This window comes from Numenius arquata, chromosome 18 (genome assembly GCF_964106895.1).
Source record: "Numenius arquata chromosome 18, bNumArq3.hap1.1, whole genome shotgun sequence".
Taxonomy (NCBI): Eukaryota; Metazoa; Chordata; class Aves; order Charadriiformes; family Scolopacidae; genus Numenius; species Numenius arquata.
In genome coordinates this window covers 8,479,175-8,499,356 of record NC_133593.1, presented here as the reverse complement: position 1 = coordinate 8,499,356, position 20,182 = coordinate 8,479,175, and the positions used below count along the sequence as shown (strand labels likewise).

Here is a 20,182-nt window from a genome sequence, read left to right as displayed (position 1 = left end):
TCACTGAAATCAATGACTTCACTCTCCAAATAGCCTGCCATGCCAAAGGCAAACCCTTCACTGAACTGACTGCGCTGGCTGCTGTAGAGCACTGGGGAAATACAATTCTGAAGAGCATGGCAAAGAATGGATTTCTTAAAGATGCATTGGGGCTCCATTTAGGATCCTAACCTCTAATCTGCCCAATTAATCTGATGAAACAGATGTGAAGGAGGAAGAACAGCCAGTGTCCTAGGAATCCCAGAGACATTAGAAGGATATACATGCCAGATGTTGAATGTTTGCTATCTGGAACGCCTCCTCCCTCCCTAGCCGGACTTTCTGGCTCCATTTCCATGCACCCTGAACTACACCGTGTAGCAACATGCAGTTTGTAAAACACTGTTCAGGCACTCTGTACTCACGTGCATTGCGGTGGCAAAAGATGGTTCTGCCAGTCAGAAAAAAAGGTGTCGATTCAGAGATCTTCCAGTTGACAGAGCAGCTCTGCGGCTCTGTGCTTTGGTTCCTGCACTGTCTGGGAGAAGAATGTGCAGTGTCACTGCTCCACTCATGCTGCTAGCAGCTGAGTGACACTGGGGAGGACATTCCTTGAGGCTGTTTCTTTGAAAAAAAAAAAAAAAACAACTTCTTTGGGGGGGAATCCCTGCAATGCCGGTGCCTTGTGCTCCTCTTTACCCTAAAGGCTCTCAACAGTATCATGGAAGGGCACTGGGATGAATAAATTTAAGTCAATTTAAGGAAGGAAGAAGCAGGGGCAAAGGAATGAGAGAAAATCTAGGACAACATATCCAGCTATGGGATGTGTGCCAGGCATGGGGCAGAGTCCTCTGAGGGGAAGGGACAGAGTCTCAAAGGGTAAACAGAGGAGGACAATCCTGCCTTGACCTTATAGGGGCAGCCTGAGCGCAATCACAGCCAGCACTCAGAAGTTCCCCCTGGGACATTTAAGATGAGTAAAACAAAATACCAGAAGTGAGCTGGACTGTGAAAGGACAGGCTGAAACATAAGATACCTGTTATTTCTTCAACGCTCTTCTTTATTTTGCAGGGAACCTAGAACTCCAACAGGGGCTAAACAATCCCAAACACATCAATGACACAGGAAATCCTTTTCCAAGACGACGCAAATAATAACCAGTTTTAACAAAAAGGATTTTCTGGGAAAAGGCAAGGGAAATCCAAAACAGAACCCCGCTTTAAGAACATAAGTGAGATGCTACTCATCTGAAATGCACAGGGTCCTTAAAAGGCATGAGAGATCAGAGTCCCGTTCAAGCCCCACACTGTAAGAAGGCATCAAATAAAGATGATAGATGAGATACCATTCACTATTGTTAAGCGAATCACCCAAGAAACAGCTTCCTTCCTGCTCAACACATCCTTAAAGACCTGGCCTTGGAAATTCAGTACAAGCAGAACTGTGATTTGTAGGGATGTCATGCAGTTGGTGGCTTTTGAGAACTGTATCCACTGAGTCTGTGGGATTTGTCTGGACAATGCACTGTTTTGATATACTTATTTGAAACTGGCATTTAATCAATCCTCCTCTTTCAGGGAACCTCAGTGCAACCCTTCTGCACAATGCTATGTCCCATAGCATTCATAAATGGGGCATTCAACAGTCAGGCTGTGACATGTAAGTGCAGCAAGGCATCGGTGGCACTCAGGCTGCATCATAATCAACTCAAGAGTGATAAAGCACTAAGCTCCCAAATATCACCTCTGCACAGTCTCATTTACAACCTACCACTGAGTTGGCGAATGTTAAGAAACATCCTGCAGGACTGAGGGGTGTTTTTCCAAATGGAATTGATGAGAATAGGCTCAGCTAATGATTCGTTGATGCAGCTTTTTATATGGCATCATTGATATAAGTTTTATGGATGCAGTTGCTATAACAACATAATGCACAGTGGTTAAATATAGCAGCTCCTATTTTCCACTCAGTTTGCTCTGCCCTAAGCAGACAAGGACTATTCTTTTCTGTTCTAGCTGGGATGAAATGGATTTGATAGCTCACTGAAGAAAAGAAGTGGTACAGTCCTTCCCCCTGCCCTCCCAAAGACCATTCCTCTCCATCCTAAGCAAGCAAGCAAACAACAAAACCAACAGCCTCCCATTTGCTGGGCTACTGCACAAGAGGGCTTGTTTAAAATCAGAATGCACAATGACTCATGCAAAACTAAACCACCTCAATATTACATGTGATCTCAGTGCAAACACTGTCATTTCAAAGTGCAGGAAAGAGAGGTTCTCAAATACTCCTGTCACATAGTATTTACCATGCTTATTACTGTAGTGCCTAGTGACTGGCCAAATGCTGAGAGGGGAATAAAGTGACCTTGATGTCACACAAGACCTGCTCTTCCTTGTGGACACATGTACAGGATCCAGCCTCTCTTAGCCCCAGGGAAAGCTCTTATTTTGGGAGACGAGAGAATGTTGTTGCCAAGTCAAGGTAACAGGGTAAGAAGCAGAGCTACAGAGGATTGCTTCCAACTCTCCCTTCTTTGCTACAGTGGGATTTTCTTGGTTTTGGGTTGGTTTTTTTTTTTTCTGTCTAGAAGCCAGAACTGAAATACTCCCGGGGAGAGTGAAATCAAATAGCAATTTGTGTTCCTCTCCCATCCTGTTTTTTTCTTATTTTTCCCTCGCAGAAGAACAAATCCACCCTCAAACCTTGGCATTTCACAGTTCCTCCCAGATCTGAAGCCCAGACACATAGCAGCAGCTGGACTCCCTGCAAGCTGTCAGGAGGAAGGTTGCTGCAAGGGGAAGGGCATGTTTCTTCTGAATAGTTCTGCTCCTTTGAACATAACCCCTGTTTCACACACTAGAAAGAATATTTATGCCCTTAGCAGGTAATACTGAGCATCTGCTCAGCTATGACCATTTCCTGAACTGTTTTGCTCCTTGAAGCTGTTCAATAATTTGTACCTCCTGAAGCAGGGAGTTGTGGGATGGGTCACATGGCCTGTTTTACCCCTGCTCTTGCAGAAAGCAATCTCTTAGGTAACGGGCATAAGTCTATCTCCTGCAGGCTGGGAGCATCCAAAAGAGCCGAGGATCACTGCACCAGCCCCCAGCTTCATCCTTTCCACTCACAGCCACAGTGGAGGCAGAACCCTGCTGACCTTGTTTAAAGATGGTTAATAAATACATTGCACATGATACCTGGAGGGGAGAGTTCATTTGCCTTTTTCTTGCCATGTAGCACTGGGGCCCCCGGGGGCAGCAACCGCTGCTCTGCAAAGCTCTGCTGGCAGGGAGGTACGGGAGAAGCCTCAGTGTATGCTCCCAGCGCTGCCTGTACTCGCCAATACGTAAGAACTCATCAGGGCACTGAAAATCAGGAGTGATACAGTCACGCTCTACTTCCTCCATGACACAAACTGAAAAATAATGAGGGCAAGCAAGCCACTAAAAATAAACTTAACCTTTCAGTGGCCACAGCATCACTCCTGCCACATGCGGATGACTGGGCTACCACACTTATTTCTGCTGATTCAGGACTGGAAGAGAGACAAGACACAAACCAGCCCTTAGTTAATGAAAGCTGCTTATACTCTGGTGTCCCTATCAGCACGTATCTCACCAACCCAGGGCAACTGTAGGCTAAGGACTAATGCAAAGGTCGGTGTTTAAGGGGCTCACAGATAATTAATACTTCCTGGTAACATACTCTGAGACGAGAAGACAGTTAACATCCCCACTGCACACACAGGAAACCTAAAGCATGAAGGTGGGAAAGTGATTTCTGCACAGCCACAAAGTGAGGCAACGGCTGAACTGGGATAAAAATCAAGAGTATCCCTTAACTTTCTCACGCATAATTCAGCTGCTAGCTTGTTTTCCCTGTATCTCTTCAGGACGTAGGGGGACACCTAACAATCTGCTCTCCATTCCTCTTTGCAGGCCTGTACAGCAATTGTCTGAGCAAACAGAGGTCCAGGCAGCTGGAAACTCTCTAGTCCCTCTGTGCCAATGGCGTGAGCGTCGGTCATCAACCTCTGTTCCGTACTCACTCCTCAAATAACACTGCGCCGGAAAGCATCTCCCCGCTTAGCCCAAACAAACACTCTGTTTGCTTTAATTCCACCCCCCTTCTGTCTGTTAGGCTATTTCAGAAGTTGCTGGGAAAAGCCATGATCTACTCTAACACTGAATTCCAGCCATCAGATAGCATCAAAGACACTCAGCGTCCTCCCAGAGGAGCTCAGTAGGTCACAGTATGGGTTCTGTGGCATCGCAGCTTTCTCTAGGCAAGCGAGAAAGGCAAATCACTGCGATGTTGCTATCGAGGAGAGCAATTTGAATTACACAGATGATTCCGAAAACAAATGGGTGCTAAAAATACAAGATATAATTGCAAAGGGTTCTTCTCATGCCTGGGAAAGGCAGGGGCAGCTCTGGAGGAGATCCCTCTAGGACACACTGGGGTCTGAATGAGCAAAGGGTTAAAATAAAACACAGCAGCTGCCTTGTCAGCAAAACGTGGGTGATTTTGATGCAAGGGATTTTTGTCTTGCAAACTTCCTACATCACAGCACAGAGACAGAGGTTCTCAGAACGTAAAGAATGAAGCGGTAAAGGAACGAACTGACTTCGGAAGTAGTAAATAGGGACAGCACCAGTGAGAGAGCAATGTCCTTGGGTCAGAGAGGTAAATTCAGGTACCTGGACAGGATGGCAACATCCTCTGGAACAACAGTGTAGAACTTTCCAAAATCCAACTACCACAAGCTCAGGCATCAGCTATTCACACGCTCTCCTCAAATGAGAGGTGCAAAGTGATCTGTGGAATATTTTAGTGGGATGAAGAACACAAAAGAGCAATGAGGGCCCAGTTAAAGGGAGACTGGCAAAGCACCAGCAAACGGAATAATAAAGGATGCTGTAGGTCGTTTACAGAGCTGTGAGAGTTTTTCCAAGCAGTACCGTGTCCCATTGCCTGTCACTCAGTTATATCAGTGAAGTTAATGTCGCTTTTGGCTCTAGCTATTCGTTTTCTGCTTACACACAAACACCACGTTCGCTCTATAACACTCTGATGCGGCATTCAGTGAAGCGTGCAGAACACCGTACCTTAAAGCAGTGTAAAGAGAAATGTGGTTAGCATGACCACTCACTCCTCCTGCATCAAAGGTTATCACCTGCAATAAAACCAGAGAAAAATAATAATTTTGAAGAAGGAGAGTGTGCAGTTACCAACTTTGACATCTAACACAGCATTGCCCCAGCCCATTGTATCTAAAGAGTTGTTTTTGTGTTGCACAATGAGGCCTTGTGTGTGAACTCATGCTACAGAAATACAACTAAACAAACAAGACACTCTGGAACTAGATGACTACACACTCTAACAGCTTGAACAACAGAAGGATGACAAATACTGTGTTCCTACTGGCAGGATGCACTTGTTACTTATTACTGGGCCAAAAGGTTACTTTCAGTGATCTGTTGCAAACTTGCTCCTGACCCATGAGGTCCAGCTCTGTGAATCACTACACACTCTGCTGGATTTGAGAACATACTAGAATGCCTGCGGATGACAGGGTGAAACTATAGTTTGTTGTACTGTGAATCAGGACATATTGCTTTAACGAGCAACACAATCACGTACTACTGTCCTGATTGTAAAGAGGCTTCATCTCAGGGTAACATAGCGATAAAACAATCTGATATGAGAACAAGCCTTTTTAAAGAATTAGCTGACTGCACTTTTTGCACAACCAAGTCAGGCTTTTTGCTGAATGAGAAGATCGTATTGTTTATTGCTTCTCTGCAGGGAGAAATGGGAACTTTGTAATGCAGAAGTAATGTGTGAACACAGCACTAACAAGTCACCGTCCAAAGCACAGAATAGCCCTGGCTCCCTGCCCACAGACCTACCAATAACATGTCAGGGGTGAAGGACCCACCCCAAGGGCTCACTCTGCACAGCACTGTGCAGCGGGTACTTAAAGACTCTCGCTTCCAACCCAGAAGACAAACTGTCAGTGCAAAGTGTATGTTGGCTTTCCAGATGGTGAAAGTGACAGTCCTTGGACACTCCAAAGTTAGATTTTGCTGTGGGAGAGGCCAGGCAGCAGAGCTCTCCACAGCTCCCTTCTCTGTGACCAGGAAGAAATCATAACCTCCCCACGTTTCAATCAATGTCTGCTTCCTTGCCAGCTTGTTCTTTCTTCAGGGAAGGAAATGCTGCTGCCTTGCTTACTCACCACAGCTCCCTTCTCAAAATCTATTTTATATGCAGGGCCTGAAGTACTGGGTTAAAGATCAAGGGAAGATCAAAAGCCACCCTGCCTGTCCTGCAACTCGCTGCTCCACCCTCCAACAGGAGAGGCCCCCTCAAACACAGGGGATATTGTGTAAAGAGGGAGAGGAAACACAAAGACAGTGATAAGAAATACTTCAAAAACCACAAACTCCAGACAAGCCTGCTTATAAACCCATCCACCCAGTACAAATCCACAGTTAGACTTTCCACTTTGCCCACTGCCTGTAATAATGCTGCCACCAAGCAGCAGGGTTATTCATCGCTGGCAGGAAGTGGTGGGACCCAATTTGGTTTCGTTCAGGTACAACGAAGCATTTTTCTGGTCAACCCCTGTTTTATAAGGAGAAAAACTGTATGTCTTTGGCTGCTTTTGCTGTACATCAGCGTTACCTGAGCGGCTCCCTGCAGGGACTACAGGGGCTGGCATGGTGCTAAGCCCTCCCTGAGGATATCAGCTTTTTGAGTAGCTCATCTGGGAAAGACATTATTAAATTCTGTACAGCTCGGGGAATGAGCTGTATTTTTATCTGTATTTTACAGATAAGGAAAAACATGCTCTGAAGTCACTCCTACCTAGACTGGCACTTCCCTAAGATGACAATGTACCCCCTTCACTGCAGGCAGAATAAATTCCTGTGCAGGTGAGTAACTGTGTGAGTCTGCTAAGGGCTGGGCTTGCACTAAACCCTTTTACTAATCGGTGACAGAGAGAGGGTTTGTCTCTTCTGCCCGGTCATTTATTTTCATGTGACCCATACAAACATAATTTTTTAAGACTACTACCCTGCTGTCAAATGCCGTTGAAATTAGCCAATGGGCTCTAAAGTCTTTTGAAACATGCATGTGCATACACATATAAATACAATTGCATTATTCTTGTTTCCTTAGGAAACCAAGCTAAAAACCCCAGGCAAGCCAAAACACACATTTTTCCTTCTATGGAAGGTACAAGAGAACAAACCAGAAGATTGAGATAAGAGACTACAGTGAGCAGACTAAATAAGCTAATCATTGTTTTGACAAAACTGGCTCAGGCCAACTGTGGGAGCACAAGGCTGGGTTAGGAAATATTCTTGACGTGGAAATTATCTGTTCAGAAACACCTTTGGAGGTTTTTCTTCACATCTGTTTTGAAATAGGAGCTGCAGTTCTTAGTGCTGCTGGGCTTACGTAACATCTGAACGAGCTAAAGAGGTTGCAGAGAGTTAATTTTCAACTGATGTTGTCTAATTTACTGTTAGGACATTTGCACCAGAATCGCCTGTCTCGTCAAATACACAAATTTGTAAGTACAATTCCCAAGGTAGCTGCTACACTGACCCGGCCACGGTGGCATTCACTTTATCTGCAAAGAGACCACCTTTGAAATCTTGGCTCTTCACCTTTAGAGATCCCTCCCAGCACACAGGCTGGCTCTGACACAGAAGTGATATCCCACCTATCCAGTATGTAGCTTCTAGGTCTGTTGTCTCAACAGGGCACTGATTCCATCGCATCACTGCGGTGCTCGTGACTTAAAGCAGGCAGCAATCACATGGAAATATATTCCTCTGGCTTCAGAGATCCATTTCATTGATAACAAATCTGAATTTCTTTCTCGTATGCTGAAGATAATTTTCACACGGGAGCATTTGCTTCTTGGAGAAGAGAGCTGGTGTGCTTGCTTTTAACAACCAAACTGAACCAGGCTGATGATGAAATCAAGCAAACAATCAGGAATGGATGAGAAAACCTGAACATCTTGAAACTGTCTGGGTTAAAAACAGGCTTAGCCAGTTCTGGGAGCAAAAGGCTGGGATAGGAAACATACTTGATGTGGAAATTATTGCTCAATGAAATCTTTAGGGCAAGAGGGAGTTCCCTCCCCACACCTGTTCTGAAATGGGAGCCGCTGCTCTTGGTGTTGCTGGGTTTCCTTCTGGGTGACCTTGGTATTCAGGAAATGGAACTTTCACTAGTGGAAGCCAGAGCAACAGCCAAGACAAACAGGTCCAGAAATCCCTTCCGGAGGGGGGAGAGCACAGAGGAAATTACTCAATTACTAGCAGAAGAGAAAACTCCTGAGAGGTCTGGAGTCCATGCTCCCTCTACACACCATGTGCACTGGAGGAAAAAAGCCCCCAAAGTTGTGGGTCTCCCTCACTCTTTCTGGCGTCATCCAGTGCTTCAAACAAAGCACACATCTGCTTGAGTAGACTGGTGGGGATAGAAATGCCTCTTTGCTTTGTAAGAAAGGACATTCCATAAAATGCCATAGCCAGGAACTCCATTTCTAATGGCCTTCCTTTGAGCATCATTTCATAGGCCTGACTTGCAGAGGCCAGTGACGTTCAAACTCCCTTTGAGTCTCTTGTGTGTTTGGAGACGTCTCCCGTTGCTATTAAATTAGAGAAGCTAAAGGTTAAAAAGAACGAACCGGATGAGAAAGGAAAAATCTAATCATGATCAACATCCCAGTGTCCACTGGGTTTGAGTTGCAAGTCTCTAAATCACTCACCAGCTCTTAGAATGAAAGGTTCTGGGAGCCTCCCACTCATGAACCCCAAAGCGCACCTGAGGAGACTGCAACATAAGCGAGGAAGGGAGGAAAAGGGATGCCAAACTCTGTCCCAGCTCTGTTGCCTCCTCTAGCAAACTCCACATGCTGCACTCCACAGCTGGTGTGCTGCAAAAGCATTTAAAGTCCTCTACAAACATCACACATTCAAATGCTCCCAAACTTTAGTAGTGTAGAGACCAAGATCCAAAACATGAAAGCTGAACTCACCCTCACAAATCCAAGCTCCAACTTGAATGCCATTTGTAGAAGGATCTGGCTTTCTAGGCTGACTTGGAGCTGGCCCAAGACAACGGGACTGTTCCACAAAGAGCCATATGGATGATGTTTCCATCAATCCATAGTGGAAAGCAGCTTGTAAGAACATGGTAATGCTGAATTCTGGTCTTGGCTCTGCATCTGCCCCAAACACACTCTGAATGTCACCTCCTAATCCAAGCTTTGCTATCACCAAATCCGAGATCCCGAAGAGTAGGATTTCATAATCTAGAGCCTGCCTGGGGCTCACACAATACTATATAACTTATTTTTTCACACACTGAATACTTTCTAATCTGAATTGAGACAGACCAGCCTTGGCTGCCTCTCCCAGAAACACTGGCTTTTGCTTATAAATCCAGAAGGCAGGAAATAATTTCCCAAGTCTATAAATTAGTTTTGGCTTTGAGTACACCAACCGTTAATTTTTGTGTCTGCATTATTTAATGTAGAGCTTGGATGAAATATGTCCCTGTGGCTCTCAAAAAGATTGAGTTACTCATGGACTTCCAGGGCAGTTGAAGAAATGAGTAACTATGCAATGGAACAAAAGTACGCAGAACATGGTAGGTGACTCCTTGCCTTGCAATCTTTCCTTTCAGACGTGTTGGAATTGCAGCCTGCTTCTCCACTGCCAGATGACACATATGTTCTGTAAATAAAAGATATCATTGTCTATGCTATGACTATGGGGAGAACTGGGGAAAGTTTTCCCACTGGGATAGCTAAAACAAGACATGTCTTTCAATCACATTAACTCCACTGAGTTAGCTTGTAGCGTTCGAAACCCTGTTAGCTTACGTTTTGACAAGGCTCTTTTAACACGTTAAGCCAATTCCATCAATTTCAACATTACTGAAAAATAGACTCAGTTTACCTTTCAAGCCAAAGCCTTTGTCTTAGGACAGCAGAGATGCTCCCAGAGCGGCTAACAGATGGCAAGCTCTGAAGCTTTAAAATGCAGAACGTTTGACAAAGGTAATTAGGTGCTTGCCTTACCGTTGGTTTGCAAACTAGGTCTGCTCCTAAATGAATGGCATTATAGCAAACATCTGAGACCTGACTGATTTCTTGGGACACTTAAAATAATGACAGTTTACAGAGCAGTTCATTACCATCATCCCCAAGAAGCTGCTTCTGTCACCGTTGGTACCACTGGCACGTTCTGATTTGTGCTCACTGCTGCGCAGGGCAGCGTGGAGGGGAAGGCAGTGGGCTCTGTCGCAGCATTCCGTGTTCCTACAGCTGCACCCGTGTGAGATGTGATTTCTCAGCTCACTCCATGTTAGTGGCAGACTCCTGCCTCCCCCAACACAAACAGCTTGAGTTTGATTTCCTCTGAGGCAAAGATCTAACCCTTTCTAACCATCTAGAAGAAGTTCTACTGTTTTCAAAATTTCTACTGGGATTTTGGTGCACTTGTCCTAGTGCCCATGAGAGTCACAAACATGCAATACAAATCCTCTTGTGTTGGGAGCTTTCAGATTAGATTAAAACCTATTATTCATGGGGCCAAAAGGCACAAAAGGAGCTCAGGAAAACTGCATTCGTCTCTGTGCACAGCAATGAATTTCATGGAAAATTAGCCTCAGAATCAATACAAAGTTGGATGCATGATGCTGGTTTTTGTTCTCATGGGGCTTTCATGCTACAGGAGATGTGGTTTCTTGTTCTGTGAATTGCTGAAAAGCTTTCAGAATTTTGTGATTTTGCTTCTGATCAGTGTGTGACAGTGACATGCCTGATCACAGCAAAGTTCAACAGAAAAGAACAGAATAGAACCTCTTCCATGCTTAGGCCCTTATTCCTGTTCTGTGGGAAAAAAACCCCAAACTACACCAGTGCTAGAAAATCTCCCTGGTTTAATATTCCTCAATCCTGACCTATAACCCCGCTAATCTAGCTCTCTAACACACGCCTGCCAATGTACTTCAAATCTAAGACTAAACGTAAGCCTAAATCCCAGATGGGCTCTCTTCATCAATGAAACCTAGCAAAAGGGGCAAAATGGTTGCTTTAAAATGTAAAAAACATTTGATGAGTTAGCAAAGCAAAATTCTTCCACTGTTCATTTCTCACTGGGAAGCAAAGAAAGATCTACAGAGAGAAAAGATATGTCCAAACTACACCGTCACCCTTTTCCGTATTTTTCAGTGGAGCAATTCTATTTGTTCTGAACTTCTAGCAGTTGTTTGAAGTGTTTGAAAGAGGATCAGAATGTCATGTCTTACTTGTAAAGGCATAGGAGCTGCGCAAATACTCATAAAAAGTCAAACTACAAAACGCAAAATCACTTTCAAGGTATCACTTTAGACCTGAAATTCAGCTGGGCTTATTTAGAGGGTCTTATACAATTAATGAACTCCAAGATCTACTACAGTGAAACTTACTAGCTCCAACAGAGTTTGCAGTTTTTAACCAATTTGAAGCTTTTACTTCAGTGAAGGTTGGTGACACTACAACCCAAAACAGGCTTCATAAGATCTAACTAGAGAAATGCATAAACATTATAAAGCAAATATTTCAAATGAGTAACTATACTCTCTCCCTGTCCTAGGCTATTTCACAGAGACTCCAGAAGCAAACTCCTAACTTTAATAACTCCAAAAGAAGCTTTCAGAGGAAACAGCCTAGAACACTAGGCCAATAGTAATGTGGGAATAGCTGATGCTGTAGAAAGTTTGACATTACCAGGTTGATGTTATTGGCTTCTATGTGCTTTAGCACAAAGGCAGCGAGGAGCCTTGTGTCCCATTCAGCAGCAGGATTATCTGGAAGATCCCTGAAAATGAGAAGTACAATTAGTCACTTCACTGCTGAGAACTTTATATATAAAGACCATGCTAGAAAAGACAGATCCGCTTACCAGAGAATTAAATCAACATAAATTTATTTACCATATAAAACCACTGAACCTTACTTTAAGAGTATTACAAGCTTGTATATTGGAGGGTGAAAGGGAAACAGAAGTTCCAACACCCTCCTCATAGGTTTGCCAAGGTCTGCCTTTCTTCTTACCATTAAGGTAGTCTTTCTGACTGCTTTACTTCAAGCAGCATCTGTTTTGTTCAGTGATTCTTGTTCTCTATTCATCCCAATCAATTTTCTTTCTCTCTTTCTTTAAAACCCCTTTTAAAAGACATTTTCCTGGAAGTTTCCAATCATAATCTATGAGTGAATTACATATGAAAAGTAACAAGCAAACTCCTGCTTTCATTTATACAGGAATAACCCATTAACCTCAACCAGAGGACAATAGAACCATAATTATATTGCATGGATTTGATAGCAGTTCTTCATCTGTTTGTTTTATGCTTTGCATACCAAGTGGGTATGCAAACCATACTGTGACTGAATACTCTGGCTGGGTATTTTAGATTGCAGGCTCCTAGGGGCAGGGACCACGAGCCAAATGCAAAATAACACCAGGCAGCCAAGAGAATGATTCCATATTTACACAACTGAGAGCTGAATTTGACCCCCCAGTCATTATGTTTGAATGATGCCAAGAAAACATTGCTTGCAAAGTTAAAAAGGTTATTAGTAACAATAGGATAACACACAGCTGCTAAAGACCAATAATGACATGTTAAACTGGTCTTTTTCTCAGACCTTTTCCGTCCTCTGATAGTCTGATAATTGCTGTGAGGTGATTTAGCAGAAAAGTGACTCCATAGCTTCTCACACAGACACACGAATCTGGATCTGAACTGATCCAGCTGTTCACTGCAGAGAGCAAGGGGCGCTACCTCCCAACGCTCCTCCAGCCTTGCTGACTCCCCAGACAGCAAGGACGGTAACATCTGCAACAAAACAACAGGAAAATGTCTACTTGACACATTCCAAAGTAAAGCTCAGCCTGGGTCTTCATGAAAGGTCTTCTGGCCGCAAATTTTCCCACTGCTGTTAATAGTAGTACTAGTAGAAGAGCCTAAAGTACAAACTGTCCATTATTAGTATTTTACCTGTTGTGTTACGTACTCCTGCTCAGCACAGGCCAAAATAATGCACTATTAGGAATTCCAGCAACAAGGGAAGGTGTTTCTCCATTAACTGCTGGAGCATGTCCAGAAGAGAGCCACCAAGCTGGCAAGGGGTCTAGAGAACAAGTCATATGAGGAGAGGCTGAGGGAACTGGGCATGTTTAGTTTGGAGAAGAGGAGGCTGAGGGGGGACCTCATTGCCCTCTACAGCTACCTAAAAGGAGGTTGTAGAGAGGTGGGTGTTGGCTTCTTCTCCCAAGTGAATAATGGCAGGACCAGAGGAAATGGTATAAAGCTGCGGCAGGGGAGGTTTAGATTAGATATGAGGAAGAATTACTTTACTGAGAGGGTGGTCAGGCAATGGAACAGCCTGCCCAGGGAGGTGGTGGAGTCGCCATCCCTGGAGGTATTTAAGGAACATGTAGACATGGCACTTCAGGGCATGCTGTAGTGCCCGAGATTGTTGGTTTGTGTCTGTTTGTGTCTGTTTGGTGTGGTGGTTTGTTTCTGTTTTTTGGTTTGGTTTTTTTTTTTTTTGTTTGGATTCAATGATCTCAAAGGTCCCTTCCACCCGTGAAGATTCTGTGACTAGTGTACACATTCTAGCTCTGGTCCCTGCAGTGGTATTACTAACAACAGAAATTGTTGTTGTTTGCGGTTCTCTCTTGTATAGGCAGCATTGTTGCCTGACATATATAAGACATTTGAATTTCATCATAGGAAAGATTCTTTGGTACATCTGGTGGCTGTTTCATCAACTTAACAAACCTGCATCTCATTCACTTAAGACAAAAACTTTCACGTCTCATGTTTGAGGAGGAAGTGGCCCCGTTGACCCCGAGGGTATTACAAGTCCCACCACGTCACAGCAAGCTTTAAATGGAGCACATTTTAAAAGTATGTTTGAACTAAAACATCCCAAACAGGATGCACACTGAGCAGAGTCTAAGTGCAAGTCTAACAGCGCTTCAGTTGCATGAATGGTACCTTTGAGGTTATGTCAAGGCTTAATCTGATAATATGAAAGAAGTAAATTAGTCTAAAAGGGATTCTTCACCGGCCACTTACAATACAAATATCATTCCCTGTTTTGGACAGGAGTTAAATGGAGCTGTGGAGGAAGTGAAGAGTCCCATTAAAACAGGAGGGGTGCTCCAACAGTGAGAGGTTAGAAAAAAAAGTAGAGCTTGGAATTTATGATGTCCAGGAGGCTTTGGTGTCACAGCCACTGCACTCAGCTTTATTGGGCTGTCTCCAAAAAGGCTGCCGGGTAGTGGAGCAGGTTTTAACTAGTTTAGACAGATAAAGATCACCCTCTGTTCAATGGAAATGAACAGCTGGAGGCAACGGTTTAGAATCCCTGGAAACAAAACAATCTGAAGGCATGAGCAAATTAACTCCATGAACACTGAACTGATTAAGCAGAAATATTCTGCAAAAAATTCTGCTTCTACCCACTCACTGCTGCTCGTGGAGAGAGCACTCACTCCCAGCAAGGAAAAGGAACTATTTATCTTGCATAATATTTGTCAGGCACCAAAGACAGAGAAGCTGATCTTGCAAACAAGACACACATGTATGTAAGCACATTCATAACTCATTAATAGCCACGATGGCCCACTGAAGTATTCTTAGCTCATTCTGCAAACATGAAAAGTGACACACAGGTTAAACGACATGCCCGAGTCACCCAGAGAAGTCAGTAGCAGAACTGGCAATGCATTAATCCAGATTGCTGCAGGAAATTATTTTTTGGGGAGGATAAGAGTTTGTATAATACTTTGTAAAGTCGAAAATTTAAGTGTTACCATGATAGTAGGGACCCCACAGAAAGCATGAGACCAGTAAGTTTCTGCCTGTGCTCTGGATATTAATAATTGGGTCCAGGTAAGGATGAAAAGGTGACTAAAAAAACCCAAGTTAATACACACTCTACAATGCACACAAGACACATTCTTACAGGAGGTCTCTACATGCCCTAGGAACTTTGAAGAGGCATAGAAACTTTGAAAACTGCTGTAGTTCACAAAATAATCTATTCAGTACAAAATATTTTTCCTAATACCATGAATCAGTCCTCACCAAACCTGAGAAGTCAACTGACTTGCTGCACTATTGAAATAAGTTGCATTCGTGGTTTTACCTTGAGGACTTAGTATCAGAAACATTCAGCATTTAAATGGTTAACTCCACGCTGCTTTTCTGGCTAAGGCTGATAATGCCTCTGAGCTCAAGGTCGAGGGGCTGAGATAAAGGACTATAAAGGAGTGAAAATTAGCACATTCCCTGGAGCAGACTGGAGCTTGTCCCAGGTTCCCCACCCGCCCTCCCTGTCCTCTGCCCCAGAGAGCTCCTTGTTGCTGCTGTCAGTCACTGCCACAGATCAAGACATGAATCCTGCCTCCCAGGTCATACTGCTGGGGAGTGCTGGTGGGAAGGGAAGAGGGGTTTGGTCACTTGGCCCCATTTCCACCAGACTATAATGGTCATGAAGTGATGTTTTTGGGAATTCCACATGACTGATACCGAATGCAGATGGCTGCTTGGATGCAGCCCTTGTTGACCAGGGAAAAGTAGGGAGATGCATAGAAGGAGAAAAAAAATATTTATAATGGAATAAGGCTGCAGAAATGTTGTTTTCCCAGCTATTTCCAGTGAAAGTCATGCTGTGCACTGTACAGAGAATTTACAGCTGTGCCAAGGGATCTACAGACTGAAGAGTGACAGAAATGGAGAATTATGGTGCTGTAGTATCTGTCTCTGCTCACTGACTTCAGCAGGACCGGTCCTGGGAAACACTGTTCCGAAAACAAAACCCTGTACCTTTCTGTTTATGCATCCACTGTTGGTAGGGAGAACCAGAGAGGACCCATGGTTTTCTCCTTCTCACCTCCTGGCTTTCCTCCTTTCCAAGCTGAGCAGGCAGAGCAGACACTGACATCCACAGTTCCCCTTCCCGAGGTTTGCATAGGGAGAATATGATGGATGTCCTGGAAATCCTGGCCCAGGCACCAGACAGCTACAAGGGGGGTACAGCGAATCACATCAGGATGTTAAACCAAAATTCAACCTTGTGCAGATCTTGCCCAGCAGTCTTACAGCTGCTTGAATGAAAGAAATGTTAAAAATCACTGCTCGATGCCAGCTCCTCTCCAGGCCTCCTCCTCTTGCCTGCTGTGGGCTGTGGAGCGTAGCTCCAGCCTTGGCCATCAAACCCCTGTGCATGTGGCCAGTAACGCTGTCCCTGCCAGTAGCCTGGACAGTTTTGTAGGGTCATCTTTCTAGGAACATTTGGGCTCAAGATGGCTAGATTCCTGTCATTTGGAAGGTCTCCTCTGGCCAAGATAGAGATTTAAAAACCTACACAGATATATATTGCCAGGTTACACCCTTCTTACATGATAGACTGCTCAATCCCTGTCCAATTTTCCACTGCTCATCTTCCACAGATCTTTTAGCAACAGCCAGTGCATTTATACGTACAACTTCTTTCAAAGTCTTCCACGGCATTTACTCTGCTCATGAACTAAGCTCTCATGACTGCTCTAAAGGTTAAGTTAAACTAAACAGTCTATGTGATGTCCACGTGGTTTAACACACAGCAAATGGGCTGTCCCATATGGACACTTGCAGTTAAAGTAAGTAACCTTGAGATCTGTCCCTCCTGCAATCTGTTGAATGGGACAATCCTCAGGCCCCCAGGTGCGTTATGAAGCAGTGCCCCTCGTTATGTGACAGTTACCCTGACAGGGACTGGAAGCACCCTCTGCCTTGACATGAAGCCTTTATAGGTGGCAACAGGGACAGGAGCGGAGTGGCAATAGGGTTCCTTCTAGAAGACGCTTAGGTCTCCGCTAATACATTCTGAGACACCAGAGTAAAACTTTCAAGGCACTAATGTGATTTTCTATTCCACTACACACAAAAAGGGTCAAGATGAAAGAGCTTTTCCATTTCTTACTGCCTTTTTATCCTACAGCATGACCTTAATCAATCCAAGGCCAGGGACCAGGAAACATTTTTGCATAATTTTTCCTCCTTATCCCTCCTCTCCCCCGTGAATGATTTTACATTAAATCAGCACAAAGGTCGGTAGATTGATGGTGAATTACATAGGAAACAGGTGAACTGCTGTGCACTAAGTTCCCAGCTGAGAACAATGACCGCAATGTGTTTGTTGGAACAAAGGATGCCCTTTATATAAAGTTAACTGTATGAAATGAACATCTGGGCAATTGAAACTGGATCAAAAAGCAAAAGATCCCACAGAACAAAATGACGTGAGTGCACAATTAGTGAAAAAGCCATGTGATGACTAGAGGCAATCAGTGACCTTTATATCAGAGCATCAAAGTAATTGAAAAAACTGTGTAAACAGAAATTATTTCATGCTCTCTAAAGTAGAGCAGAGAATTTTTATTTTTGAGATTACACTAAGATAAGTTAAGACAGGCTAGCCCTAGGTCTTGAGGCAGAGCCTCTAAATCCTTACATTAATAACTATTTATAAATTTCTACTCCTATAATGGCCAATTACAGACAGGAGGGAAATGTTGCTGTTAGGCTCATGCACATCTCTGATTCAATCGAAAAGAGCCCACTTAGACAAAGGATCAGCATCTTGCAACACCATGTCATACAGCGACCAGATGCTGTGTGCTTATTGGAATGTAACAACCTACAATGTAGGAGAGAAATAGACCAACCCGGGATGGTAACTGACAAATGAAAAGCCACCTACAACAAAGAAGCTCAAGCTGAAATTTTTACACCAGCATCTTCCTCCCTCTCCTCATAGTAAATATACCCAAATTATTCTGTATTTTAAGACTGGAAATAAGAATCTTAGGTTTTGGTGTAAGTAGACGGCAACGGAAGTGGAGAAAATGACAGCGACTGCAATGTTAAAAAGAAAATACACCTCAAATATTTCACAAAAAATGAAAAGAAGAACAGACATAATCCTTTCCTCACATCCTTAACTTTTGTAATGTGTAAGTTTGGACTTACTTTATACAAATTTCAAAAGTAAATTAAATAAGTTTAGATGCCAGGTAAGTGCTGACGTCACTAATGTGGCCATACCAGGCAGAAACCATGCGTAAAGGGAAAGAACACAAAGACAGAGAAGAACACTCCATTCAGCTTCCTCAGAAGTCCAGGCAAGCTGTGGATGCTTCTCCGCTGAGCTACGTAAAAACACAGTGCACCTCTGACAGATAATATTCCAAGTACGTCCATACCTCCCCAAAGGTAAATGGTAATTAGATCTCTAGGGAACAAACTTTTTGCCTTGGGCATGATCATGTGTTTCTGTTTGAGAAATAAGCTTCCTCTGGGTTTAAATTCAAAAGAATTATTACAGAACACAGGACTGCTTGTTTGCAAAGAGCTATCCAAATGTCCCTGTACTAATTTATTTTTTTTTTAATGAATTATTGATGATTTCTCAGCAGAGTTTAATGTCTATTCACAGAGATGACACAATTGCTTATCATAATTTGAAATCTGGTATTCATTTGACGTCTGTGCCTCAGCACCTTGTTGATAAATTACAGCACAAAGCTCTGTAGGAACAAGTTCATATTCAACGTCTTTAAACAAAAACAATTGATGGTGCCTTTCAAGAACAGAAATGCATAGAACCTACAGTGGCCAAAGCTAGTTTTAAAAAGTAACTTTCAAAAACTAGTCTGGGGAGGACATTGGGCCCTGCTGTGTAAGACAGGAAGCAAAATTCAACTTGACTAATTCTGAATTGATCACTGATTCAGTCACAGCTTTCCTCTCTTCCGCTTTTCACGCCTGTGAAATGGAAATAATTATATGTTCACACCTATGTAAAGAAATTTGAAATCCTTCTAAGAAAAGCGTTATGTCTGTTCTCTGATTCCTAGATGGAAACCTAAACCCCACAAATCTGTCCTTTACTCCCTGCATTGTCTTCCCACAGAGTATGGAATCAAGTTCAACATCAAAGTCCTGACTTGGAGGCCTGGCCCAAAACATATAGAAGACTGCATGAAGCTCCAAATGACGAATATGGTGAACAGCTCTGCCCCTGCGGTGCAGAGGAACTCCACAACAAGGATAATGTCTGCTCAAGCAGTTAGAACTTCCTTAGGGGCTGATGCCAAACAGTGAATGGACTCCCAAATCAAGTGTCATCACAAACTGCTTTGCTTTCAGCTGCAAATACCAGGAATACTCCTTGAAACATTTCCCTTCCAGCAGGAACACAGCAATATTTAAAGTTCAAAATTCCCCACACCCTCCAGTACACATCAGAAAGCTGAGACATCTGGGCCAAATGTTATCCTAACAATGGAGACCCTCTTTGCCAAACCACATGACGGGGGTTTGGGTGTCACCTACTGGGCACCTTGCTTTGGTCACGTAGTGGCAAGGTGTCACCACACAATACTGCGGCGAAGGAAGATGACTCCTAGTAGGGTCACACTGGTGGAGATTTCTAGCATATGCCTACAACTCCTTGACCGATTCTTGGTCCCACACAGCAAATCACATCTGTGGGCGACATGCACTTAGTACACAGCACTGCCCCAACGCTGTGTTGCGTATGAGCTGCAAGAGGAGAAACAAGACCTGGGAACCTCACTCATGTTATTACTGTGCTGCTGGAATGTGTTCAGCAGCTGGTGTGAAGAGCACATCAGAACCTGTGCAGTCATCATGACTGATTGATCAGTCACCATGACTGATTGATCAGTCACACAAGTCAATGGGCATCAAATACCTTGCTGTCATGCACAGCTTTGAATTCAGCTGCCAGAGGAAGGAAGTTCATTCACTTCAACCTATGCTGAGAAGCTCCAGCTTCAATTGAAGGAGAAATCTGCAACGGGTTGTTTGCAAGAACCACACAGTGCCATGGAGTATATCCACATCCCTGGTGAGAATAGTAGTAATAAAACAATTAAGTCCCTAAAGAGAATTCTTTAAAAAACAAAGTACTTCCGCCCTTACCTTTCACCCTTAAGTTGGGTGCTGCGTTTTATGGTACTTTTTATTCCCAACTTTCATTCATATTTGAGTTGCATTCATTTTGCACATAGACTACATGCCAAGCCAAGGCCAGTTACA

General features: G+C 43.7%; 1 protein-coding gene across 1 annotated transcript in view; it reads right to left on the bottom strand.

Moving 5' to 3' along the window:
- Positions 1-20,182, bottom strand: part of PIGL (phosphatidylinositol glycan anchor biosynthesis class L) — a 61,867-nt gene that overhangs the window by 10,276 nt on the left and 31,409 nt on the right. Inside the window, exons 3-4 of the mRNA XM_074160556.1 lie at positions 11,787-11,877; positions 5,089-5,156 (exon numbers count right to left, since the gene is read on the bottom strand). Of these exons, the coding sequence (XP_074016657.1) occupies positions 5,089-5,156; positions 11,787-11,877 (159 nt within the window). The remainder of the gene's footprint in view (positions 1-5,088; positions 5,157-11,786; positions 11,878-20,182) is intronic.